A 27,253-nucleotide genomic window follows, 5' to 3' on the forward strand; every position below is an offset into this window, starting at 1 on the left:
ACTCACTCTCTCCTCTTTGCTCTCCCCCACCGCACCTCTCTCTGACTCCACCTGTCTTTACCCTCCTTTCTCACACTCACTCTTTCACACTGTTTTCCTTTCCATCCCTGCCTTTTACCTTTCTCTGCCACCCTGTCTCACCTGCCCTTTATTTTCCAGTCCTCTCTTTCCCCTTTCCTCCCTTGTGCTGATCACTGTACTGATGTTATATGTTTCTGCTTCCCAGAATCCGCTGAATCTTTGTGTGAAGATAGTGAAGGGAACGCGTACAATGGATGTGGATCCCACTGTATATAGTGAGGCCATGCGCTCTATAGTCTTGGAGTGTTTGGACCAGGTGAGCTTGATATACACACCTGCATCTACTCAGGGTTTGTCATGCCCCTTGGTGTAGGCGGGTGCCTGTTGGTGTACATGTGGTGCCCCTTGCTGAGTACATGTTGGCCCTTGATGTGCCCATCGCTGTCTCTTTCTCTGTTTCAGGATCCAGGGAAGAGACCGACAGCCAATGACATCCTGAACCAACCAATCATCGACAGCCAGCGTGCGTGAGTTCCTTGGTGACTTGGCCCAGTGTATTCAGACTGTAAGGGGACAGAGGGCAAGGAGTGAACAGATAGGAGGCAAAGGGAGGGGGCAGTGAAAGCACTGTCGCTGAGTTAATCCTGAAATTCCCTTTTTAAGGACATTGTGGGTCAAACCACATCACATAGCAGTTCAAGAAGGCAGCTCACCCCCACCTTCTCAAAGGACAACTAGGGACGGGCAATAAGTGCTGGGCCCAGCCAGCAACTGCCATGTCCCCCCAAGTGAATATTAAAAGAAATTGGAAAAGCTGCATTTGGTCTCCGTTAACAGCAGGGGTTCAAATCTTATTTAGATGGAGTTTCTGGTCCAGATATTATTTCAACTTGCTAATACCAACTTGCACCCCATTGATTACTTGATTCCCATGTGTCAGTCACTTGCACACACAATACCCTCGATTAACGCAGGATAGGCAGTTACTTAGTTACATGGCCTCAAGGATCTCAGAGAATATAGCACTGAAATCCCAATCATTTATATAGACCATGAACAACTTTGGCTCTAGCTGTGATCCTGATTCTGTTGTTTACTTCTCCATCATTTCCCTGTTCTCCATTACAAATTCACCTGTTACTGACTGACATGAACTTGCATTGGTCTTTCTTAATATTTTCCTTTTCACAACAAAAAAGTGGCTGTTACAGTCAGCTTTAATATGCCTTCCCGGTTTGCACTCATGTCATTTTTCCCTTTCTTTATCAGTTTCTTGATCCTTCTTTGCTGGATTCTAAAATGCTTTGAATCTTCAGGCTTAAATGAACCTTCTGAACAGAAATCCAAGTGGTTTACAGGTGCTGCCAGACCTGCTGAGCTTTTCCAGCAGCTTCTGTTTTTGTTTCTGATTTACAGCATCCACAGTTCTTCTAAGCCACTTGTTTGATTGAAAAAGTCATGTTTTGTTAGCCACAGTTGAACCATCTTTCCTGTTGGGTTTTTGTGTCTTGGGTGAATGTGTATTTGTTGTAGACAATTTAATGGAGGGTGTTGGTGAGACCACACCTGGAGTACTGAGGCAGTTTTGCTCTCTTTGTATCAGGAAAAGTATAATTTCATTGGATGCAGTCAGAGAATGTTCGCCAGGGATGATCCCTAGTACTGAGAGATTGTTTTATGAACAGATATTAGGCAGGTTGAACTCTACTCATTGGAATTTCAAACAAGAGGTGATCTCATTGAAACATATGGAATTTGTAAGGGGCTTGACAGGGTAAATGTTGAGAGAATTCATTCATTCACAATGTGAGGGTATCACTGACTTGGCAGCATTTTATTATCCATCTGTGTTTGTTCAGAGAGTGCTTTAGAGTTAACCACATTGCTGTGGGTCTCGAATCACTTGTGGTCCAGACGAGGTAAGGATTGCAGTTTCCTTCCCTAGAGGATATTAGTGAACCAGATGTTTTTTTTCAGATAGACGACGTTGGATTCATGATCATCATGAGACTATTAATTCCTGAATTTTATTGAATTCAAATTTCACCATCTGCCATGGCAAGATTCGAACCAGGTCCCCAGAGCATTACCTGGGCCTCTGGATTAAGAGTCCAGCGATAATACCACAAGGCAGTTGCCTCACCTCATGGCGAGTCTAGGGCCAGGGGGCACAGACTCGGATTAAAGGGGGTGCCAGTTTAAGACTGAGATGAGGAGGAATTTCTTCTCTGAGGGCTGACAGTCCTTGGAACCCATTATCACAGAGAGCTGTGGGGGCACAGTCCTTGTGTACATGTAAGGCTGAGATAGATTCCTGATCAGTCAGGGAATCAGGGGTTACGGGGAAAGGACAGGAAGTGGACATAGGAACATTGGATCAACCATGATCCTATTGAATGGTGGAGCAGGCTCAAGGGGCCGAATGGCCTACTCCTGTTCCTATTTTTTATTGTCTTAAATACTAGCCTTTGTCTGTCTACCGTTAACTCTTTTATTGTATTTTTCCAATCCATCAGAGACAACTTACCCCTTATAGCTTCAGTTTGTCTTGTTTAAGTTTAAGACCTGAACTTCAGAATGAGCAATATTGTTTTCAGGTTTCATTTAAAATTCTTTTGTGTTATGGTTAGTATTTCCAAAAATTCTCTTTTACAACAGGGTTAATAATTAACCCTTGCTCTTTACTTGATATCAAATCAAAATAGCCCGTTCCCTAATTGATTTCTTAATGTACTGTTCCAGAAACCCATCTTGTACATATTCCAGGAAGTAATCTCTACAGCAATGCTGTTAACATGGTTAACCCACTCTATATATATATATATATATATATATATATCTAAATTGAAGTCACCCATTGTTTATTGTCCATCTGGCATGCATCTCTACTTTCTTGATTTTTTTTAACTTGGGCCCAACATTACTACTGCACTTTGGTAGCCTTGAGAAACAGCCGCCCCTTGCTATTTCATAGCTTCACCCAATCTCAATCCTAAGGCCGTCTCTCAGTATTGGACTGATCCCATCCCTTATTAGGATTGCTATCTCACCTCTTTTTCCTCTTTGTCCATCCTTTCTTGAATGTTCTGTTCCTAGTTTGTTGCCACTCTTGTGTAATGGCAGTTAGATCTATTTGTACCTTCTAACATGCTGTGAGTGCTGCATGTGTACAGATAGAGTACTCTTACTTTGTTTTTGAAGCATTATTCCATATTCTGATCATATTTGATGCTTGCCTTCACTTTATCTGTTTCCAATTTCACTTCCCCTCACTGTCCTGTCCCCTACGACCACTACATACTATTTTGCTCCCCAACTTTAGTGGTTTCCTGTACCATGGTCATTTAGCTCATCCACCCTGCAGCCTCCACTCTCATCCAAGCTGAAAGAGCCTCAACTCTGTTGGAGCATTGCAAAGACTGAGGCTACTAGCCTCTGGGTCCTCACAAGGCACATTCACCTCTCCCTGACTACTGACTAAATTATAAGACCTTATCCTGAGGGCTGTGACTGCCTTCTGGTACGTAATATCCAGGTAGTGTTTCCCCTGATGTACTCAGCCCCCAGCTCAGTGACTCTGAGTCAATGCAGACACAGTCAAACATAGTGCTGACTTGTTTGCCCTGAATCACAAGAGCATTCAGAAGTGCTCAAATGTAGTGGCTGTGGTGCATCATCATTTCAGACAACCTTGAGGTGTCTTAGTTAATTAGATAATTATTTTCAATTTTCTTTTACTTTTCATTTTCATATATTTTGTTAACATTACCATCAGCTCCTGTAATATTTTAAACTTTCGGAATAACATAGACCTTAACCATTTACCAGACACTTAGTAAGTAAATGGGAAATTAAGTTGCAATGATATAATAAGTTACCAGTGGATATGGATGGCTTAGGTGAATGGGCCCAAATCTAGCAGATGGAGAGGAAATGTAGATTACTTCAGTACAAAGGATCTAGGAGTCAGGGAAAGCTAGGATGCAGGTACAGCAGGTAATAACGATAGCAAATGGAAGTTTGGCATTTTTTGCTAAAGGAATGGAGTATAAAAGTAGGGAAACGTTATTGCAATTGTACAGGACATCCGTGAGGCCACATTGGAGTCCAGTGTACAGTTTTGATCCCTTTACTAAAGGAGGGTTGTAATTTTATTGGAGACAGTTCCGTGAGGGTTCACTTGGTTAATTCCAGAGATGGAATGCTCGTCTTATGGGAAAAGATTGTCCAGGTTAGGCAGATAGTACAGTTTAGAAAGACGAGTGGAGATCTAATTGAGACATAGAAAGGATGTTTCTGCATGTGGGTCAGTCTAGAATGAGAGGTCATAGTTTTAGGGTAAGGGGGAGCAGATTTAAAACAGGGATGAAGAGAAATTGGTTCTGTCAAAGGGTCTGTGGAATTCACTGTACCAAATTGCAAAGGATGTTAGGACATTGAGTAAGGAGGAGATAGACAACATCTGTCCGCTCGCTATCACCCATCTTCCCCTTTACCACCATCTCGTCTCTCAACCCTTCCCTTCATCCATTTCCATCTCTTCTTTGCTATTTTGATCTCATCTCTCGTCTCACCTCACCCCTCCCATCTTTCCCTATCACTCGAGCTTGCTCTCCCACTGGAATGGAGACATATTGTGGATCGTCTTTTCTTCACAGCCTGACTGTCTCCTCTTGTTTCCAGGTCAATGGAGGACAGAGTTACTCAATTGAATGGATCAGCACGTAAAACCAGGTGAGTTTGTTTGAATTTGTTCATGGGATGTAGGCAATAACCAGGAGAACATTTAAAATATAGAACGTTACAGCGCAGTACAGGCTCTTCGGCCCTCGATGATGCGCCGACCTGTGTAACCAATCTGAAGCCCATCTAACCTACACTATTCCATTTTTATCCATATTTCTATCCAATGACCATTTAAATGCCCTTAAAGTTGGTGAGTCTACTACTGTTGCAGGCAGTGCATTCCACACTCTTCCTACTCTCTGAGTAAAGAAATTGCCTCCGACATCTGTCCTATATCTATCACCCTTCAGTTTAAAGCTATGTCCCCTCGTGCTAGCCATCACCATCCGAGGAAAAAGGCTCTCACTGTCCACCCGATCTAACCCTCTGATTATCTTGTACATCTCAATTAAGGCACCTGTTAACTACCTTCTCTCCAACGAAAACAGCCTCAGTCCTTCAGCCTTTGCACGTAATACCTTCCCTCCATACCAGGCAACATCCTAGTAAATCTCCTCTGAACCCTTTCCAAAACTTCCACATCCCTCCTATAATGCGGTGACCAGAACTGTACACAATACTCCAAGTGTGGCCGCACCAGAGTTTTGTACAGCTGCAGCATGACCTCATGACTCCAAAACGCAGTCCTTCTACCAATAAATGCTTCCACACCGTATGCCTTCTTAACAACCCTATCAACCTGGGTGTCAACTTTGAGGGATCTATGTATATGGACACCGAGATCTCTTTGTTCATGTATACTACCAAGAATCTTACCATTAACCCAGTACTCTGCATTCCTGTTACTCCTTCCAAAATTAAACACCTCACACCTTTCCGCATTAAACTTCATTTGCCACCTCTCAGCCCAGCTCTACAGCTTATCTATGTCCCTTTGTAACCTACAACATCCTTCAGCACTATCCAAACTCTACAGACCTTAGTGTCATATGCAAATTTACTAACCCATCCTTCTGTGCCCTCATCCAGGTCATTTATAAAAATGACAAACAACAGTGGACCCAAAGCAGATCCTTGTGGTACGCCACTAGTAACTAAACTCCAGGATGAACATCTTCCATCAACCACCACCCTCTGTCTTCTTTTAGCGAGCCAATTCTGATCCAAACCGCGAAATCCCCCTCAATCCCATGCCTCCGTATTTTGTGCAGTAGCCTACCGTGAGGAACCTTATCAAACACCTTACTGAAATCCATATACACCATATCAACTGCTTTACCCTCATCCACCTGTTTCAACACCTTCTCAAAGAACTCAATAAGGTTTGTGAGGCACGACCTACCCTTCACAAAACTATGTTGACAATCCCTAATCAACTTATTTGTTTCTAGATGATTATAAATCCTATCTCTCATAATCTTTTTCAACACTTTACCCATAACCAAAGTAATGCTCACTGGTCTATAATTACCAGGGTTGGCTCTACTCCCCTTCCTGAACAAGGTAACAACATTTGCTATCCTCCAGTCTTCCAGCACTATTCCTGCAGACAGTGATGACATAAAGATCATTCCTGATGAAGGGCTTTTTCCCGAAACATTGATTTTCCTGCTCCTCAGGTGTTGCCTGACCTGCTGTGTTTTTCTAGCACCACTATAATCTAGACATAAAGATCAAAGCCAAAGGCTCTGCAATCCCCTCCCTGGATTCCCAGAGAATTCTAGGATAAATAATCACATCCAGCCCAGGGGATTTACCTATTTTCACACATTCCAGAATTGCTAACACAACCACCTTGTGAACTTCAATCTCATCTATCGAGTAGCCTGTACCTCCGTATTCTCCTCAACAACATTGTCTTTTTCGAGTGTAAAAACTGACAAAAAATATTCATTTAGCGCTTTCCCATCTCTTCTGGCTTCATGCACAGCTTTCCACTACTGTCCTTGATTGGCCCTAATCTTAACCTAGTCATTCTTTTGTTCCTGATATACCGATGAATTTATTATTCATCCATAATTGGTCAAAAGGGCATGTAAGAATCAACTACATTTATGTGGGTCTGGAGTTACATGTTGACGAGACCAGGTAAGCATGGTGGATTTCCAACCTGAAACAGCATTAAGGAAGTAGATGAGTTTTAATGACAATCAACAGTGGTTAAATGGTCACCATTAGGCAAGTTTTTAAATACACATTTTTATTGAATTAAAATTCCACCACCTTCCATGATTCGAATCCATGTCGCAGAGCATAAGCCTGGGTTTCTGCATTGCTAATCCTGTGATACTATCCCAGCACAACTGCTTCCCCCAAATTGAGAGGACCACCCCTTCAGTAGAGAAACAAAATTCTTTTGAGACCATCACTCTGTAAAATGTACTGACTCTCACTGGGGTACGGGGTCTCCCTCCCTCTCCTGAAGGGGCTGACTCTCACTGGGGTACGGGGTCCCCCTCCCTCTCGTGAAGGGGCTGACTCTCACTGGGGTACGGGGTCGCCCTCCCTCTCCTGAAGGGGCTGACTCTCACTGGGGTATGGGGTCCCCCTCCCTCTCCTGAAGGGGCTGACTCTCACTGGGGTACGGGGTCCCCCTCCCTCTCGTGAAGGGGCTGACTCTCACTGGGGTAAGGGGTCCCCCTCCCTCTCCTGAAGGGGCTGACTCTCACTGAGGTACGGGGTCCCCCTCCCTCTCCTGAAGGGGCTAACTCTCACTGGGGTACGGGGTCCCCCTCCCTCTCCTAAAGGGGCTGACTCTCATTGGGGTACGGGGTCCCCCTCCCTCTCCTGAAGGGGCCGCTCTCACTGAGGTACGGGGTCTCCCTCCCTCTCCTGAAGGGGCTGCTCTCACTGAGGTACAGGGTCTCCCTCCATCTCCTGAAGGGGCTGCTCTCACTGGGATACGGGGTCTCCCTCCCTCTCCTGAAGGGGCTGGCTCTCTCTGGGGTACGGGGTCTCCCTCCCTCCCTCCCCTGAATGGGCTGACTCTCACTGGGGTACGGGGTCCCCCTCCCTCTCCTGAAGGGGCTGGCTCTCTCTGGGGTACGGGGTCTCCCTCCCTCCCTCTCCTGAAGGGGCTGACTCTCACTGGGGTACGAATTCTTTAGATAATAATTTAGGGATTGTCCAAGAATAATATTTTTAACAATAAGCAAAACCTAATTAACTCTGTTAGAAATGATAGTCCAGACGATGTGTGGTTCTTGCATGATGTGGGAGCTAGTGGATTCCACTTGGATTAGAAACTGGCTTTCTGAAAGAAGGCAGCGAGTGGTGGTTGATAGAAAATATTCAGCTTGGAGTCCAGTTACTAGTGGTGTGCCACAAGCATCTGTTTTGGAACCACTGCTGCCTGTCATTTTTATAAATGACTAAGCTGCAGGCATAACATAGGTGGATGGATTAGTAAATTTGCAGACAACACTAAAGTCACTGGAGTGGTGGACAATGTGGAAGAATGTTACAGGTTGCAGGGGGACTTGGATAAACTGTAGAATTGGACTGAGAGGCGGCAAATGGAGTTCAATGCAGCTAAATGTGAGGTGATGAACTTTGGGAAGAATAACAGGAAGGCAGAGTACTGGGTCAATGGAAAGATTCTTGGTAGTGTGGATGTGCAGAGGGATCTTGGAGTCCATGTACATAGATCCCTGAAAGTTGCCACCCAGAAGGATAGTGCATACAGTGTATTAGGTTTCATTTGTAGAGGGTTTGAGTTCCGGAACCGGAATATCATGTTCAACTATACAAAACGCTGGTGTGGCCACACTTGGAATATTGTGTACAGTTCTGGTCCCCATATTTCAGGAAGGATGTGGAAGCATTGGAAAAGATGCAGAGAAGATTTACCAGGATGTTGCCTGGTCTGGAGGGAAGGTCTTATGAGGAAAGGCTGAGAGACTTTAACCTCTCCTCATTGGAAAGAAGAAGGCTAAGGGGGGACTTGATGATCAGAGGATTAGATAGGGTAAACAGTGAGAGTCCTATTTCTAGGATGATGACGTCAGCGTGTACGAGGGGGCATAACTATAAATTGAGGGGTGATAGATTTAAGACAGATGTCAGAGGCAGGTTATTTACGCAGAGAGTGGTAAGGGCGTGGAATGCCCTACCTGCTAATGTAGTCAACTCAGCCATATTAGGGAGATTTAAACAATCCTTAGATAAGCACATGGATAATGATGGAATAGTGTAGGGGGACAAGCTGAGAATAGTTTGCAGCTCGACGCAACATCGAGGGCTGAAGGGCCTGATCTGTGCTGTATTGTTCAATGTTCTAAGTCACTGAGACCTTGTCTGCAGCTCGAGGATGAGCTGGAAGCCAAGATTCAGACTGCGGTACATCTGGGAGGAGGAGGGTTACCTTGACGCTGTGTTCCGGGCAGTCACATCCTGTAGCTTAAATATTTCACATTTAGCTGCTAGTCAAGTATGGGAGCATGTGACAACACATGAGGCAGGGAGAGTGTTCCTGAATGTGTCATTGGAGGAGCCTCACCTCTTGGCCTTGTTCAACAGGTGTGAGGTACTTGCTCCCTGTGTGGCTGAGGAAGGAGTCTGCAGGGCGAATGGTCAAAATCCCTGCACCGTGGTCCATGCAAAACAAAGGGAAATGATAGTGGTAGGGTATTCCTTAATTAGTGGTCAAGATACCGTAGTTTCTGACAGGATTGAGAAGCCTGCCTGATGTGTTGCCTATCTAGTAGGTGAAGTACATCTAGAGTAGGCTTGAAAGGATACTGGGGAGAGAGGGGGAGGATCCAGTTGTTGTGGTCCATGTTGGCACCAGCAACATAGGCAAGAGTAGGCAAAGGTCCTGTTTGGGGAATATCCAGAATTAGGGACAAAATTAAAAACAGGACCTCCAAAGGTTGTAATCTCTGGATTATTAATTGAGCAAATTGGCAAAGAGATAAGATCAGGGAAGTAAACAGTTGGCTAAAGGAATGGGTGGGAAAGAGGGGTTCGATTTCATACGGCACTGCCATCCGTATTGTGACAGGAGGGACCTGTACCCTCAGGACAAGTTCCACCTGAACCGATCTGGGATTAGGATCCCAGTGGAAAGGTGATATAGGATGATTGCACGGACTTTAAACTAGTTAAAGTGGGGGAGGGCTCAGGAGAGATTAATAAAGTTTCTAGAACAAGTAGTAGGATAGAATATGGAAAGCGCCAAGAATGTAATCTCAGGCAAAGCCGATAATGAACAACTTTGAGAAAGGGGGCAGTCAGTGCAGGATTGAAGTACGTGCAGTTTGCACAACAAGGTGAATGAGTTTATAGTGCAGATTTACATTGGGTACCATATTGTGAGTATCACAGAGATGGAGTTGAAGAACATCAGGGCTGAGCTCTAAATGTCCATAGATATGAGTCCTCTTGCAAGGACAGACAGAGAGGATGGGGTTGCCTTGCTTGTAAGAGATGAAATTAAGTTAATAGCGAGAAGTGGTATAGAGTCAGAGGTGTGTAATCTGTGGGGTAGAGTTAAGGAACCACAAAAGGAAAAAGACTCTGATGGGGGATATGTACAAGCCTCTAGCAGTAGTCCGAATGTGGAGAAGAAAATAAATCATGAGATAGAAAAGGCATGTAATAAAGGCATGATTATAATAATAATGGGGGGATTTAAACCTGCAGGAGGAATAGGAAGGTCAAGTTGGTTGGAGATCCCAAGGAAAGGAATTTGTGGAATGTCTGCAAGATATTAGTAAGTTTTGTGAAGATTTGTAGTTCAGTTTGCAGTTCTGGATGTATGTTTACTTGCTGTGAGCTGGAAGGTTTGTTTTCAGTTGTTTCGTCACCACACTAGGTAATATCAGTGAGTCTCTGGATGAAGCACTGCTGATATGGCCCACTTCTTATTTATGTGTTTAGTTTCCTTGGGTTGGTGATGTCATTTCTTGTTCTTTTTCTCAACTGGCGGTAAATGGGATCCAAGTCAATGTGTTTGTTGACGGAGTTCTGTTTGGAATGCCAAGCTTCGAGGAGTTCTTGTGCGTGTCTCTGTTTGGCTTGTCCTAGGATGGATGTGTTGTCCCAGTCGAAGTGGTGTCCTTCCTCATCTCTATGTAAAGATACTAAATGTATCAACAAACACATTGACTTGGATCCCATTTAGCACCCCTTGAGAAAAATAACAGGAAAATGACATCACCACAGGAAATGACATAACCAACTCATGGAGACCTAAAGACATAAGTAAAAAGCAGGCCATCCCACCAGTGCTTCACCGGAGGCTGTCTGATGATGTTACCTAGTATGCGTTTGCAAGATATTTTAGAGCAGTTTGTGGTAGTGCCCAGTAAGGAGCAGGCAATTCTGGATTGGGTGCTGTGCAGTGGGGCAGACTTGATTAGGGAGCTTAAGGTTTCGGAACTTCTAGAGGGCAGTGACCATAATATGATAGAATTTCCCCTGTAGTTTGAGAGGGAGAAGCCAGAATCAGGTATTACAATTGAGTAAAGGAACTGCAAAGACATGAGGGAGGAACTGGCCTGAGTTGATTGGAAGAGAGCCTAGCAGGGAAGATGGTGAAGCAGCAAAGGCAGGAGTTTCTGGGGTAATTCGGGAGGCACAGGAAACATTCATCCCAAGGAAGAAGAAACATGCTAAGGGGAGAATGAGGCAACTATGGTTGACAAGGGAAGTCAGAAACAGCATAAAAGCAAAAGGGAAGGCACACAATGTAGTGAAGATTAGTGGGAAACCAGGGAATTGGGAAGCCTTTAAAAACTAGCAGAGGATAATGAGAAAAGCAATAAGCAGGAGAAGATGAAATATGAGGGTTAGTTAGCTAGTAATATGAAATAAGATTGCAAGAATTTTTTAGATGTCTAGAGGGTAAGAGGGAGAAAAGAGTGGATGTTCAAAGTTTGGGTGAAGATTTGTAGCTCGGGTGCTCGTTGTTGTGGTTCTGTTCGCCGAGCTGGAAATTTTTGTTGCAAACGTTTCGTTCCCTGTCTAGGTGACATCCTCAGTGCTTGGGACCCTCCTGTGAAGCGCTTCTGTGGTGTTTCCTCCGGAATTTATAGTGGCCTGTCCCTGCCGCTTCCGGTTGTCAGTTTCAGCTGTCCGTTGTAGTGGCCGGTGTATTGGGTCCAGGTCCAGACAACGGAACGAGGACATGCCGCAACCCAAAGGACTAGCCACACTACCATACATCAGGAGCATTTCAGAACTGACAGCCAGACTGCTGCGACCACTAGGACTTATAACAGCACACAAACCAACAGCCACCCTCCGACAACAACTCACCAGAACGAAGGACCCGATACCCAGCATGAGCAAAACTAATGTAGTGTACAAAATCCCATGCAAGGACTGCACTAATCACTATATAGGACAAACAGGAAGACAGCTAACAATCCGCATACATGAACATCAACTAGCCACGAAATGACATGACCAGCTATCCTTAGTAGCTACACACGCAGACGACAAGCAACATGAATTCAACTGGGACAACGCTTCCATTATAGGGCAAGCCAGACAGAGAACAGCCAGGGAATTCCTAGAAGCATGGCATTCATCCACAAACTCCATCAACAAACACATCGACCTGGACCCAATATACCGGCCACTACAGCGGACAGCTGAAACTGACAACCGGAAGCGGCAGGGACAGGCCACTATAAATGCCGGAGGAAACACCACAGAAGCGCTTCACAGGAGGCTCCCAAGCACTGAGGATGTCACCTAGACAGGGGACGAAACGTTTGCAACAAAAACTTCCAGCTCGGCGAACAGAACCACAACAACAGAAAAGAGTGGATTTTGAAACACTGGAAAATGGTGCTCGAGTAGTGGTGATGGGGAATAAATAAATAGCGCAGGAACTGAATATGCACTTTGCATAGTTTTCACAGTGGAAGACACCAGCAACATACCAGTACAGAGGGCAGAGGTGAGTGTAGTGACCATCAGTAAGGAGAAGGTGCTGGGAGGCTTCAAGGTCTGAAGTTGGATAAATCACCCAGACCAGATGGTCTGCACCCCAGAGTTTCAAATCATAGAATCCTTACTGTGTGGAAGCAGCACATTTGGCCCATGCAGTCCACTCTGAACTTCTGAAGAGAATCCCACCCAGACCACTCCCTAACCCTATTCCCCCATAACTCAACATTTCGCAAAGTCAATCCACCTAGCTTGCATATCCCTGAACACTATGGGTAATTTCCCATGACAATCCACCTAACCTGCACATCTGTGGATAGTGGGAGGAAACCGGAGCACCCGGAGGAAACCCACACAGACACTGGGAGAATGTGCAAACTCCACACAGACAGTCGCCTGAGGGTAGAATTTAACCCAGGTTCCTGGTGCTGTGAGGCAGCAGTGCTAACCACTGAGCCGCCATGCCACCCCAAGGTGATAGTTCGAAAGGAGATAGCAGAGGAAAATACAGAAGTATTGGTGGTGATCTTTCAGGAATCACTAGAGTTAGGAAGAGTCCTAGAGGACTCAGGTTGGCCTGACCCTCATCATTGGTAAGATTTGGAATCTGTTATTAAGGATGAGATTGTGGAGTACTTGTGAGCACATGGTAAAATAGGGCTGTGTTAGCATGACTTCATCAAGGGGAGGGCTGACAAATCTGTTAGAATTCGTTGAGGTCGTAATGAGAAAGTTAGACAAAGAGTCAGTGGACAAGTTATGTTTGGATCTCCAGAAAACCTTTGACAAGGCACTGCACAGAAGACTGCTAAGTAAGATAAAAGCCTGTGGTATTAAGGGTCAAGATACTGTCATGGATAGAGGATTTGCTGACCTGGAGAAGGCAGAGTGTGGCGTTAAAGGGGCATGGCAGCCAACAGCTAGTGGATTTCTACAGAGATCACTGTTGAGACTGCAAGTATTCAGGTCATACATTAGCAATCTGGAAGAAGGAACTGAAGTTTGCAGATGACACAAAGACAGGTGGAGGCCCAGGTAATGTTGAGGAGGTGAGGCTGCAGAAGGACTTGGACAGGGAGGAGAGTGGGCAAAGGAGTGGCAGATGGAATACAATGTGAGGTTATGCACTTTGGCAGGAATCATAGAGGTGTAGATTATTTTATAATCGGGAAAGACTTTGGACATCTGAAGCATAAAGGGACTTGGGAGTCCTTAAGGATTCTCTTAAGGTTAACATGCAGGTTCAGTTGGCAGTTAGGAAGGCAAATGTAATTTTAGCATTCGTCTCAACACTAAGAAGGTACTGCTAAAGCTATAGAAGGCTCTGTTAGACTGTATTTGGAATATTATGACCAATTTTGGACCCGCATCGAAGGAAGCAAATGCTGGTGGTTTTTCTTATAAGGAGTGGTTGAGGACTCTGGGTCTGTACTTGGAGTTTTGAAGAATAATGGAGGATCTGATTGAAACTTAACAGAATACTGAGAGGTCTGGATAGAGTGGATGTGGAGAAGCTGTTTCCAATAGTAGCAGAGACTAGAACCTGAGGGTTCAGCCTCAAGGGTGAAGGGACAACCCTTTCGAACTGAGATGGGGAGGAATGTCTTCAGCCAGAGGGTGGTGAATCTGTGGAACTCATTGCCACAGAAGGTTGTGGAGGCCAAGTCATTGAGTGTATTTAAGACAGAGCTTCTTGATTAGTAAGGGATCAAAGATTATGGGGTGAAAGCAGGAGAATGGAGATGAGAAATATGTCAGCCATGGGTGAATGGTAGAGCAGACTCGATGGGTTAAATGACCAAATTCTGCTTCGATGTCTCTCCTCAGGTGCTGAATCTACCTTGGGTATTTGTCTCCTACGCTCAATTCTGTTATTATCGAACATACCTCCCATTTTCCCAAAGTAAGCGGGGCACAGCACTGAGTGATTATTATTGTTGGAGATATGATCTTGGTCAGACTGTCTGTTTCGTCTGCATGCAATTCTTGCACATGGCTCTTGAGCATATTATTGCCCACCCCCGTATTGTTGAATGCATGTTCCAGGTTATTGACAGACATCTGGGGCGGCACGGTGGCACAGTGGTTAGCACTGCTGCCTCACAGCGCCAGAGACCCGGGTTCAATTCCCGCCTCAGGCGACTGACTGTGTGGAGTTTGCACATTCTCCCCGTGTCTGCGTGGGTTTCCTCCGGGTGCTCCGGTTTCCTCCCACAGTCCAAAGATGTGCAGGTCCGGTGAATTGGCCATGCTAAATTGCCCATAGTGTTAGGTAAGGGGTAGATGTAGGGGTATGGGTGGGTTCCGCTTCGGCGGGGCAGTGTGGACGTGTTGGGCCGAAGGGCCTGTTTCCACACTGTAAGTAATCTAATCTAAGTAATCTAATCTAATCTAATCTGTTAAATGTGTGTGTTGTTCAGTCCTATGACCCAGGCTTGTGTCCATATATGAGTTAAAGGTCAAACAGCAGGGATTTAAAATGGAGGTGATTGTGGTGTTGGATAGGATGATAAAGCACTGTGACCAAATCAGATGCATCCAAGGGCACTGAAAACAGTAAGAGAGGTTTCAAAAGTCCAGGCTTTGTTCAGAAAAAGGTGCAAGGAAAGACCAAGCACTCTAGACCTTTCAGTTTGATGCTGGGAACTTTGGAAGGGATGGATCAGAAACGTTAGTGAGCTGGCAGTGCCTATGTCCTGGTAAGTTTTTTTTTAAATGGCAATTTGGAACAAAATTAAGTATCATTCGGACAAATTAGGTTGAATTATAGAAAGCCAGCAAGAGTTTCTTGGGGCAAATTGCTTTGAGTGAACTTGCTGGAGTTTTTTTGAAGACGTAACGGAGAGAGCTGACAAGGGTAATACTGATGATGTGATGTACGTGGATTTCCAAAAGGAAATGGATACAGTGTACATAACTTTTGCCAAGTTGTCTTTAAAATCACCTGTCTGGTACTAACTGCTTACTTTGCTATCGACATCTGGGCCTGTTTGAACTGTCACTGGGTTGGAGAGGCGCTTGTTTTTATCTGGTTGCGTTGGATAGAAGCTTGCTCAGAACCAGCTGAATTGGAGGAAAGCCTGCTAAGGACAAACTGGCCAGCTTACCTCTCGCATTTCTCATAAGAAAAGCCTCTGTATCAGTCCAGGGTGAAACCTATTTGTTCTTTTGAAAGAGTGATTAAAATATTTCCTGAGCAAGCTGTGTTGACAAGAGTTCAAAGACAACTGTCTGTGATTAGTGATTTGACCACATGTGCCAGAACATCAGAGCAATAGATTCTGGAACATTCTATACTTTATCCATTTGCCTTCAAAAATAACTCATTCGCTCAAGACTTTTCTTCTGAAAACCAATATCTGTGCAGAAAACTTTTTTCCCCTTTTTTTCATGAATAGTGCATTTGTCTTTGTGTGTGTGTGTCTGTTTTTGTGATATTTACAGAGATACGCCATTTTATTTCTACATCACATTGTGTATATTAATCAATTATTGCAACTACATTAACTGAGTTTTGTTTTGATAAATCAATAATTGTGTTTATTGAAAATCCTGGTTGATAGATCTTTCTGTTGAAAACTTCATATAAGTATTTAATTGCTCACTCCAGTAACTGGGAATAGAATTTTTATTTGATGTTGTGAACAGCTGTGTATGGGATTACAACAACAGTGCACTCTTTCAGTCTCGGTCAGATCAAAGCACAGTATTAATAGGGTCAGTTTGGTTTCTAATGAACGGTAACCCCTCGAAGGTGTTGATAGTGGGGGATTTAGTGATAATCCTGTCTTTGCTCGGCAAGAGGCAATATTTGGATTCTCTCCTTGGAGATGATCACCTTGTGTGGCACAAATATTGCTTCTTGCTTATCAGTCCAAACCTGGCTATTGACCAGGTCTTGCTGTATTTGGACATCAACTGTTTTACTGTCTGTGAGCTTGTGAATGGTACTGAATATTGTGTAATCATCAGCGAATATCCTCAATTATGACCATATGAGGTGTCCTGCAGCTGAGATAACTAATTGCCAAGAACCAAAAAACCATCTTAATTGGTTTTCAGTAAGACTCCAACCAGCAAAGGATATTCCCCAAATTCCAATAGACTCAGTGTTTGTTCGAGCTCCTTGATGTCACTCTTGGTTAAATGCTGCCTTGATGTCAAGAGCAGTCACTCTCACCTCACCTCTGGAACTCAGCTCTTCTCACTGTTTGAATCAAGGCTGCAATGAGATTAGGAGCTTAGTGGTTCCCTAAGTTTATTTAAGATTGCTGCACACCGATTTTTAATCAATAAGAGAATCATGGGTTATGGGAAAAGGTAAGCAAGTAGACCTGAAGATTTTCAGATCAGCCATGAATGTATTGAATAGTGGAGCAGACTGGATGGCTGAGTGACTTACCTCTGCTCCAGCATCTCATCCAGCAGCTTATGGTCTTGTGGCCTTTTGATCAAAAGACAACTGATAAGGTACCATACATTGGGCTACATAACCAGAGGCCATGGTGTTGGAGGTAGTTTATCAGAATTAACAGAAGATTAGCTAACTGATCAAAGATGAGCTAACTAATCAAAGATGAGCTAACTAACAGATGATTAGCTAACTAATAGAAGATTAGCTAACTAACAGAAGATTAGCTAACTGACAAGATTAGCTAACTGATAGAAGATGAGCTAACTAACAGAAGATGAGCTAACTAACAGACGATTAACTAACTAACAGAAGATAAGCTAACTAATAGAAGATGAGCTAACTAATAAAAGACAGATATTTGGCATAAAAGAGGCATTTTCAGGATGACAAACCTGTAACTAGTGGAATGCAGCAAGGACACAATCATTTGCTCTATTTATCCATGACTTGGATAAGGAAAATGAGTTCATGGATGGTCCAAAGCTGCATAAGAAGGCAAGTAGTATGGACATAATATGCAGAAAAACATAGACAGGCTAAATGAGTGGTCAAAAAAGAATTGACAGTTAAATATAATGTAGAAAAACGTGAGGTTATATGCTTCAGCAGGAAGAACAGCGGAACTAAGAAGAAATTCTAATAGGGAACAAATAATTTGCCCACCAGCTAAAGACATACTTTAGTTCTCTGTACACAAAGGAGGACACAAATAGCTTCCCAGAAATGTTGGGGAACAGACAGTATCATGAGAGGGAGGAACTGAAGGAAGTTAGTATTAGTAAGGAAATGATGTTAAGGGCAGCAGATAATTCCCGAGGGCCTGATATTCTACATTCCAAATGCTTAATGAAGTGGCCCTAGAAATACTGGATGCATTGGTCATTTTCTTCCAAGATTCTGCCGACTGTAGAACAGTCCTTACGCTTTGGAGAGTAGTTGATGTGGTAAGGTATTACAGGAATCAATGCAGCTGTTCACAAGATATATTAATGGCTGAGGTGAAGAAATTGAATGCAATATCTCAACATTTATAGATGACATAGAGCTGTGTGGGAGGATGAGCTGTGTGGGAGGGGTTTGGACAGGTTGAGTAGGCGAATGTATGGCAGATACAGTTTAATGTGGATGACTTTATGGTTATCCATTTTGGGAGCAAAAACAGGAATGCAAATTGAGAGAGGGGAATGTGTTGCGGCGATGAGGGAAGATAACTGTCTGACAATTGTTCCTTCGGAGAGCCAGCACAGACGCCATGGGTTGAATGGCCATTTCCTGTGCTGTTTCGATTCTATATCCACTGTTTGGCAGCATTGATTCATTGCTGAAATGAAAATGTGTTGCTGGAAAAGCGCAGCAGGTCAGGCAGCATCCAGGGAACAGGAAGGGCTTATGCCCGAAACGTCAATTCTCCTGTTCCCTGGATGCTGCCTGACCTGCGCTTTTCCAGCAACACATTTTCAGCTCTGATCTCCAGCATTGCAGTCCTCACTTTCTCCTCCAGCATTGATTCATTGGTGAAGTCAGTGAGCAGCGTTTCTAGGTTGGGATCTGGAGGTAAGATTTGGGTTCTGGGCTAGCATCAGTGAGCATTCATTCAGAACATGCATCACAATTGAAAGGGTAGGCTTCAGGGTATGTAGGGTTGGGGTCAGGTACCTTTGGCTGGGATGAGACACTGTGGGTGTGCAGAGGTGCTGGAAGCATTCATTGTCTTATTGAGTTCCAGTTATATTCAGTTCTGATTGTTGTCTGTGTTTTTTGCTCAGATTGAATACACCTACAGACCCTCCCATTGCAGTGGTGACTAGTCAGTTCAGCGATGTTTATTACTGGGGCGGTGGAAAAGCCACGCCACAGAAACTGGACCTATTCAAGGGTGGACGCAGTGCACAGCAGGTCTGTGCCAGCAACACACATTTCGCTGTGATATCAGTGGAAAAGGAGCTGTACACCTGGGCGGTGAGTACCATAGTGGGACGGAGAGGAGAGAAAGTGTCTTCAAAATCAGGTTGGACCTGGATAGAGTGAAAATGTTCCTGTGGGTTGAAGAACTTCAACACAGAGGGCACATCTTTTAAGGCGATCATTAAAACAGCATACAATGGGAAACTTTTCTGCAAACACAGCAAGTGGTTAGGGTCTGGAATGTACAGTGTATGTGGTGGAGGCAGGTCCATTCAACAGTCAAGCACTGAGATAGGGAGAGAGAAAGAATGGGATGCAGAGACTGGCAAACAGACTAGGTTAGAGGGACATATACATTGAGATAGAGGGTAATATACACTGGGATAGAGGAACATATAAACAGACTGGGATAGAGCAATGGATATTGGTTTGCTCACTGAGCTGGGAGTTTCATTTCCAGGGAAGCAATGGAGGAGATTGCAGAGCCATTGGCCTTGATTTTTATGTCCTCTTTGTCTACAGGAGTAGTGCCAGAAGACTGGAGGATAGCAAATGTGGTTCCCTTGTTCAAAAAGGGGAGTAGGGATAACCCTAGTAACTATAGGCCGGTGAGTCTCACTTCTGTTGTGGGCAAAGTCTTAGAGAGAATTGTAAGGGATAGGATTTATGCACATCTGGATAGGAATAATGTGATCAAGGATAGTCAGCATGGTTTTGTGAAGGGCAGGTCGTGCCTCACAAACCTTATTGAATTCTTTGAAAAGGTGACGAAGGAGGTTGATGAGGGGAAAGCGGTAGATGTGGTATATTTGGATTTTAGTTAGCTTTTGTAGTGGAGGGGGTGAATGCTGGTGGATGTGGTGCCAATCAACCAGCCTGTTTTATCCTGGAAAGGAGGGTTCTTGTGACATAGTGATCAGAAACATAGAAATATCAAATTTTACAGTACAGAAAGAAGCTATTTGACCCATTATGACTCTACTGGCTCCCAAAAGAACTGCGAATGGCTGTGAATGAATTTGTTCGGCTTCAATGGGAAATTATGCTTGATTAGCATTGATTACTTTTCTGGACAGCTTTAATTTAAATAATTGTGTATTATATTATTAAAAATGTCAGTAAATATCAAGAGTTTCTTTTTCAGCTCATAGAATTTCATTTTATTGGCTTTTATTGGTAGAGGAATTGAGTTCCGGAGTCCTGAGGTCATGATGCAGTTGTATAAGACTCTGGTGCGGCCGCATCTGGAATATTGTGTGCAGTTTTGGTTGCCATACTATAGGAAGGATGTGGAGGCACTGGAACGGGTGCAGAGGAGGTTTACCAGGATGTTGCCTGGTATGGAAGGAAGATCGTATGAGGAAAGACTGAGACACTTGGGGCTGTTTTCATTAGAGAAAAGAAGGTTTGGGGTGACTTGATTGAGGTGTACAAGATGATTAGGGGTTTAGATAGGGTTGACCGTGAAAACGTTTTTCCACGTATGGAGTCAGCTATTACGAGGGGGCATAGCTTTAAATTAAGGGGGGTAGATATTGGACTGAAGTTAGGGGTAGGTTCTTCACTCAGTGAGTCGTAAGTTCATGGAATGCCCTGCCAGTAGCAGTGGTGGACTCTCCCTCTTTATGGGCATTTAAGCGGGCATTGGATAGGCATATGGAGGATAGTGGGTTAGTATAGGTTAGGTGGGCTTGGATCGGCGCAACATCGAGGGCCAAAGGGCCTGTACTGCGCTGTATTCTTCTATGTTCTATGTTTCGGCACCTTACTAGGTAACATCTTCAGTGGGCCTCAGGCGAAGCATTGTACATGATTCCTGCTTTCTATTTCTATGTTTGGGTTTCGTTGGATTTCTTTGGGTTGGTGCTGTCATTTCTTGTGGTGATGTCATTTCCTGTTCTTTTACTCGGGTGGTAGATGGGGTCTAACTCGATGTGTTTGTTGATAGAGTTTCGGTTGGAATGCCATGCTTCTAGGAATTCTTGTACATGTCTCTGTTTGGCTTGTCCTCGGATGGATGTGTTGTCCCAGTCGAAGTGGTCTCCTTCTTCATCCGTATGTGAGGATATTAGTGAGAGAGGGTCATGTCGTTTTATGGCTAGTTGATGTTCATGTGTCCTGGTGGCTAGTTTTCTGTCTGTTTGTCCAATGTACTGTTTGTTACAATCCTTGCATGGAATTTTGTAAGTGACATTAGTTTTGCTCGTCAGCACAGGGTCTTTCATGTTCATTAGCTGCTGTTTTAGTGTGAGGGTGGGTTTGTGGGCTACCATGATGCCAAGAGGTCTGAGTAACCCACACAAATAAATAGAAAGCAGGAATCATGTACAATGCTTTGCCTGAGGCCCACTGAAGATGTTAGGCAAAAGTGAGGGCTGCAGATGCTGGAAACCAGAGTTTAGATCAGAGCCACTGAAGATGTTAACTAGTAGGGTGACGAAACATCTGGAAATGAACCTTCCAGCTCAGCGAGCAAACCTGCATCCAACAATGGATAGACTGGAATAGCGGGAGACAGACGGACAGACAAATTGGAACAGAGAAAGAGACAGACAGACGGACTGGAATAAAGAAATAGACAGACAGAAAAGTGGGATAGAGGGAGTCATACAGGCAGACTGGTTTAGATAGAGAGAGACAGTGAGTGTGAGACCTGTACAGAGAAAGGAAGAGAGAGAGAGACAATGAGCTGGAAAGAGAGAGGGGGACACATAAAGTGGAGAGCTAGAGAGATCGGAGGATAGAGATTGGTGAGAATGAGCAACAGACAGTAGAAGGGAGGGGAGAGAGAGAAGGTGTCGGGTCAGGGGATGAGAGATGGGGGAAGCAGTGAGAGAGATGAGGGCAGAGAGAGGTAGGGAGAAGTGGGGAAAGAGAAAGACACGTCACTGACATTACGTGGGAGTTGATGCAGAGCTGTCAGTGAGATCTTGCTGTGTACAGATTGCTGACTCTGTTTGATACATGAAGCAGCTTGCTCTTTATGTCTACCTTATTGATTGCACTGAGATTTTGTGCTGTGCCAAAACAAGTCCATGTTCTTCTTTGTTCAGAATGTTCAGGGCGGGACAAAGATGGTGGGCCAACTGGGCCATGGTGACCGGGCCTCCTATCGTCAACCCAAGTGGGTGGAGAAGCTGCAGGGGAAGGCCATCCACCAGGCAGCTTGTGGGGATGAATTTACTGCCTGTGTTACCGGTGAGTGGGCAGCAAGGAGGATCAGGATCTACAGGATCCTCACTCAATCATTTTCAACCAAAGAGCAGCAGTTGGCTATTCAGCTCAAAACTGTTCTGCCATTAAACAAGATTGTGACTGATCTGATGTAACCTCAAATACTACTCCCACCTACCCTGTTAATCAAGAATCCCGCCTCAGGCGACTGACTGTGTGGATTTTGCACATTCTCCCCGTGTCTGCGTGGGTTTCCTCCGGGTGCTCCGGTTTCCTCCCACAGTCCAAAAATGTGCAGGTCAGGTGAATTGGCCATGCTAAATTGCCCGTAGTGTTAGGTGAAGAGGGTAAATGAATTGGTCTGGGTGGGTTGGTCTTCGGAGGGTCATTGTGGAGTTGTTGGGCTGAAGGGCCTGTTTCCACACTGTAGGGAATCTAATCTAATCTAATCTAAATCTATCCTTCTCTGATTTATAATCAGTCAGGGACTCTGATTCCAGCATCTTTTCAGGATTAATTCCAAAGACTCAGCCATCTGACAGAGAAAACAAAACTCAATTCATCTCTGCTTTAAATAGGCAAACCCTAATCAAAGTGATCCTTTAGTTCTAGATTCTCCCACCAAAAAAAAATCCTCTCCACACCCACCTTGTCAGACCCTTCAGGATCTGATACGTTTCAATCCAACCGTTTAACCTGCAGATAGAAACCTCAACTGTCCAATTTTTCGTTTTAAGACCATTCTGTCATTCCAAGTATTAGTGTGATAAACATTACCTCAACTACCTCGAATGCATTTACATCCTATGCCCAGGTATATCCTGTACATAAGACACACAACAAATCCAACACAGCTAATTCCAACCCCACCAATCTACTCTCTATCATCAGTAAAGTGATGGAAGGTGTCATCAACAGCGCTATCAAGCAGTACCTGCTCAGCTATAACCTGCTCAGTGACGCCCAGTTTGGTTCCACCAGGGCCACTCAGTTCCTGACCTCATTACAGCCTTGGTTCAAACATGGACAAAAGAGCTGGATTCCAGAGGGGAGGGGAGAGGGACAGCCCTTGACATCTCGGCTGCATTGAACTTAGTGTGGTATCAAGGAACCCTGGTAAAACTGGAATCAATGGGCATTAGGGGCAAACCCTCCGCTGGTTGGAGTCAGACCTGACACATAGGAAGATGGTCGTGGTTGTTGGAGGTCAGTCATCTCAGCTCCAGGACATCTCTGCAGGAGTTCCTTGGGGGAGTGCCCTAGGCCCAGCCATCTTCAGTTGCTTCATCAATGATCTTCCCTCCAACGTAAAGTCAGAAGTGGGGATTTTTGCCAATGTTCAGCACCATTCATGATTCCTCAGATGCTGAAGCAGTCCATGTTCATATGTAACAAGATCTGGACAATATCCAGGCTTGGGCTGACAAGTGGCAAGTAACATTCGTGTCACACAAATGCCAGGCATTGAGCATTTCCAGTAAGAGACTATCTAATCACCACCCCTTGAGACCATCACTGAATACCCCATCATCAATATCTTGGGGTTATTATTGACCTGAAACTGAACTGGTCTAGCCATATAAACATAGTGGCTATGAGAGTAGGTCAGAAGCAAGGAAGACTGTAGCCAGTAACTCACCACCTGAATCCCCAAAGCCTGTCCACCATCTACAAGGTACAAGTTGGGAATGTGATAGAATACTCCCACTTGCCTGGATGGGGGCAGCTCCAATAACACTCAAGAAGCTTGACACCATCCAGGACAAAGCAGCTGCTTGGTTGGCACCACATCCACAAACATCCATTCCTTCCCACCGACGCTCACTAGCAGCACTGTGTCTTATCCACAACATGCACTGCAGGTATTCACCAAAGATCTTTAGACAGCACCTTCCAAATCCATGACCACTTCTATCTAGGACAAGGGCAGCAGATACATGGGAACGCCACCACCTGCAAGTCCCTCTCCAAGCCATCGCCATCCTAACTTGGAAATATATCGCTGTTCCTTCACTGTCAATGCGTCAAAATCCTGGAATTCCCTCCCTAAGGGGATTGTAGGTCAACCTACAGAGCAGGGACTGGAGCGGTTTGAGAAGACAGCTCACCCCCACCTTCTCAAGGGCAACTGGGTAATAAAGGCTAGCCTGCTGGTGACACCCACGATCCATGTGAGAAATGTTGATCAATTCTGTACACCCTGCTCCAGGCAAGGTCTCACCAGTGCCCTGTATAACTGATGAATACAAAAATAGCAAGGTTATACAATTCACTTCAACCAGTAACAAAATTCTCTTGGCTTTCCCAGTTATTTGCTTTCTCTGCATACTAACCTTTTGTGATTTGTTCACGTGGAGGTGCAGTTCCTTCTCTGACCCAGTTCCACGTTCTTCACCATTTAGATAATATACTCAACATCTAACCTTCCTGCCAAAGGAGAAAAGATCACATTTTCCTGCATTTTGTTCCATTTGCCAGATCTTTGTCAACTCACTTAACCTGCCTGTATCCCTTTGTAGCTTCCTTGTAACTTCTACTTTCCTATCTATCATGTTCACTACAACACAATTATCTCAATTCAGAGACTCCTGTGTCGTCATCAGTATAAATGGAACTTTAGATTAGATTAGATTACATTACATTACAGTGTGGAAACAGGCCCTTCGGCCCAACAAGTCCACACCAATCCACCGAAGCGCAACCCACCCATATCCCTACATTTACCCCTTACCTTTATTCTGTAACCAACCCTGTGCTGTAAGCTGTGGGAGTGTTTGACAGGGACAGTGTCAAGGGCACTTTACTTTCAGTTTAAAAGAGTAAAGGGTGCTTTACTCTGTACATAACTCTTATACTGTACCTTTCTTGGGAGTGTTTAGTGGGGGACAGTCCAGAGGCAACTGTACTGTGTATCTAACTCATGCTATCCCTGTCCCTGGAGTATTTGATGGGACAGAGAATGGAAGTTGTACTTTTGGGCTAAAACAGTAGAAACCTTTACTCTATACCCAAGCTCGTACTGTTGTGCAGTGGGTGGTGTAGAGTTTGTTTTACTTTCATTTTAAAAGAGCAGAGGGCACTTTAATCTGTATCGAACCCTGTGCTGTCACTGACCTGGGATGTTTGATATGGACAGTATAGAGGAAGCTTTACTTCCAGTTTAAAAGAATAGAGGGATCTTTATTCTGTTATCCAATTCTGTGCTATTCCTGACTCGGGGTGTCTGATGTGGATTGTGTCGAGGAGTACAGGGAGTTTTACTTGACATTAGGTTTTATGGAGTCTCTCCATAGCTGTGGTACCTGTCCTGACCCTTTTGTTTTCCCTGTAGATGAGGGTCACCTGTATACATTTGGCTCTGATTATTATGGCTGTATTGGCTGTGATGGTCAGTATGGACAGGAGGTCCTGGAGCCTGTGCTGGTGGAGTTCTCCCTCGATCATGCTGTTGAACACGTATCCTGTGGTGATAATCATGTTGTTGCATTAACACGCAATAAAGAGGTGTTCTCGTGGGGCTGCGGGGAGCATGGTAAGTACTCAATGGGGGATTTTGTAATAGAGAACAGAGGCTGGGATTCTGGGTTTGTTAAAGTACAGATTTGAGACGGCTCAGGTATTCCCTTGTAAAGCCTCTCTCTTGGTTCGTCCCGGAGGTCATACTCTTTGGAAGTCTGGAATAAAAACCTCTTACAGACAGTTTAGTTTAATTTTAGTCATCCCCTTTATTCATTAATAGCATCACTGTTACAACATAACATTGATACCTATAAGCTAAACTAACTAGGTTCTAATAATCTAGGAGAGTAGGGTACCAGGGTACCTTCAAGTGCCCCAGCAGGCTACTCTGATGTACTGATACAAAGTGGCTTCCTTTATACAAAAGTTTACAAAATATTGCATGTTCTTAATTAGACAGATAACAGTGAAAGATAATAACTCATAAGGAAGAAAAGTTAATTGACAGTCTGTGTACGCTTGACTAATCAGTCCTACAGGCCTTGAGCTATCCATCAGGTGGGAAAAACACATCCAGCCAAGTTAGGCGTCTGCGGCAAGGTAAGTTCCTATCAAGAAGTACCACTCTAAATCAGGCAGGAAAGAGATGGTCGTGTGAGGGAACCTTGGTTGATGAGGGAGGTTGAATGTCTTGTAAAGAGGAAGAAGGAGGCTTACGTAAGGTTGAGGAAACAAGGTTCAGACAGAGTTGGAGGGATACAGGATAGCCAGGAGGGAGCTGAAGAAAGGGATTAGGAAGGGCATGAAAAATCTTTGGCGGGTAGGATCAAGGATAACCCAAGGCCTTTTATGCGTTTTTGAGAAACATGAGAATGACGAGAACGAGGGTAGGACCGATCAAGGACAGTAGTGGGAGACTGTGTATTGAGTCGGAAGAGATAGGAGAGGTCTTGAATGAGTACTTTTCTTCAGTATTTACAAATGAGAGGGACCGTATTGTTGAAGAGGAGATTATGAAACGGACTGGAAAGCTAGAGGAGATACTTTTTAGGAAGGAAGATGTGTTGGGCATTTTGAACAATGTGAGGATAGACAAGTCCCCCGGGCCTGACGGGATATATCCTAGGATTATGTGGGAAGCAAGAGAGGAAATTGCAGAGCCGTTGGCAATGATCTTTTCATCTTCACTGTCAACAGGGGTGGTACCAGGGGACTGGAGAGTGGCGAATGTTGTGTCCCTGTTCAAAAAAGGGAATAGGGATAACCCCGAGCATTACAGGCCAGTTAGTCTTACTTCGGTGGTAGGCAAAGAAATGGAAAGGGTACTGAGGGATAGGACTTATGAGTATCTGGAAAGACACTGCATGATTAGGGACAGCCAGCACGGATTTGTGAAGGATAGGTCTTGCCTTACAAGTCTTATTGAATTCTTTGAGGAGGTGACCAAGCATGTGAATGAGGGTAGAGCAGTGGATGTAGTATACATGGATTTTAGTAAGGCATTTGATAAGGCTCCCCATGGTAGGCTTATGCGGAAAGCCAGGAGGCATGGGATAGTGGGTAGTTTGGCCAGTTGGATAGAGAACTGGCTAACCGGTCGAAGTCAGAGAGTGGTGGCAGATGGTAAATATTCAGCCTGGAGCCCAGTTACAAGTGGAGTTCAGCAGGGATCAGTCCTGGGTCCTCTGCTGTTTG

General features: G+C 44.5%; 1 protein-coding gene across 1 annotated transcript in view; it reads left to right on the plus strand.

Moving 5' to 3' along the window:
• Positions 1 to 27,253, plus strand: part of LOC122554869 (serine/threonine-protein kinase Nek9) — an 80,956-nt gene that overhangs the window by 21,603 nt on the left and 32,100 nt on the right. Inside the window, exons 7-12 of the mRNA XM_043700217.1 lie at positions 227 to 337; positions 484 to 548; positions 4,705 to 4,755; positions 18,787 to 18,979; positions 21,979 to 22,123; positions 25,431 to 25,631. Coding sequence (XP_043556152.1) covers positions 227 to 337; positions 484 to 548; positions 4,705 to 4,755; positions 18,787 to 18,979; positions 21,979 to 22,123; positions 25,431 to 25,631 — 766 coding nt within the window. The remainder of the gene's footprint in view (positions 1 to 226; positions 338 to 483; positions 549 to 4,704; positions 4,756 to 18,786; positions 18,980 to 21,978; positions 22,124 to 25,430; positions 25,632 to 27,253) is intronic.

This window comes from Chiloscyllium plagiosum, chromosome 12 (assembly GCF_004010195.1).
Source record: "Chiloscyllium plagiosum isolate BGI_BamShark_2017 chromosome 12, ASM401019v2, whole genome shotgun sequence".
NCBI lineage: Eukaryota > Metazoa > Chordata > Chondrichthyes > Orectolobiformes > Hemiscylliidae > Chiloscyllium > Chiloscyllium plagiosum.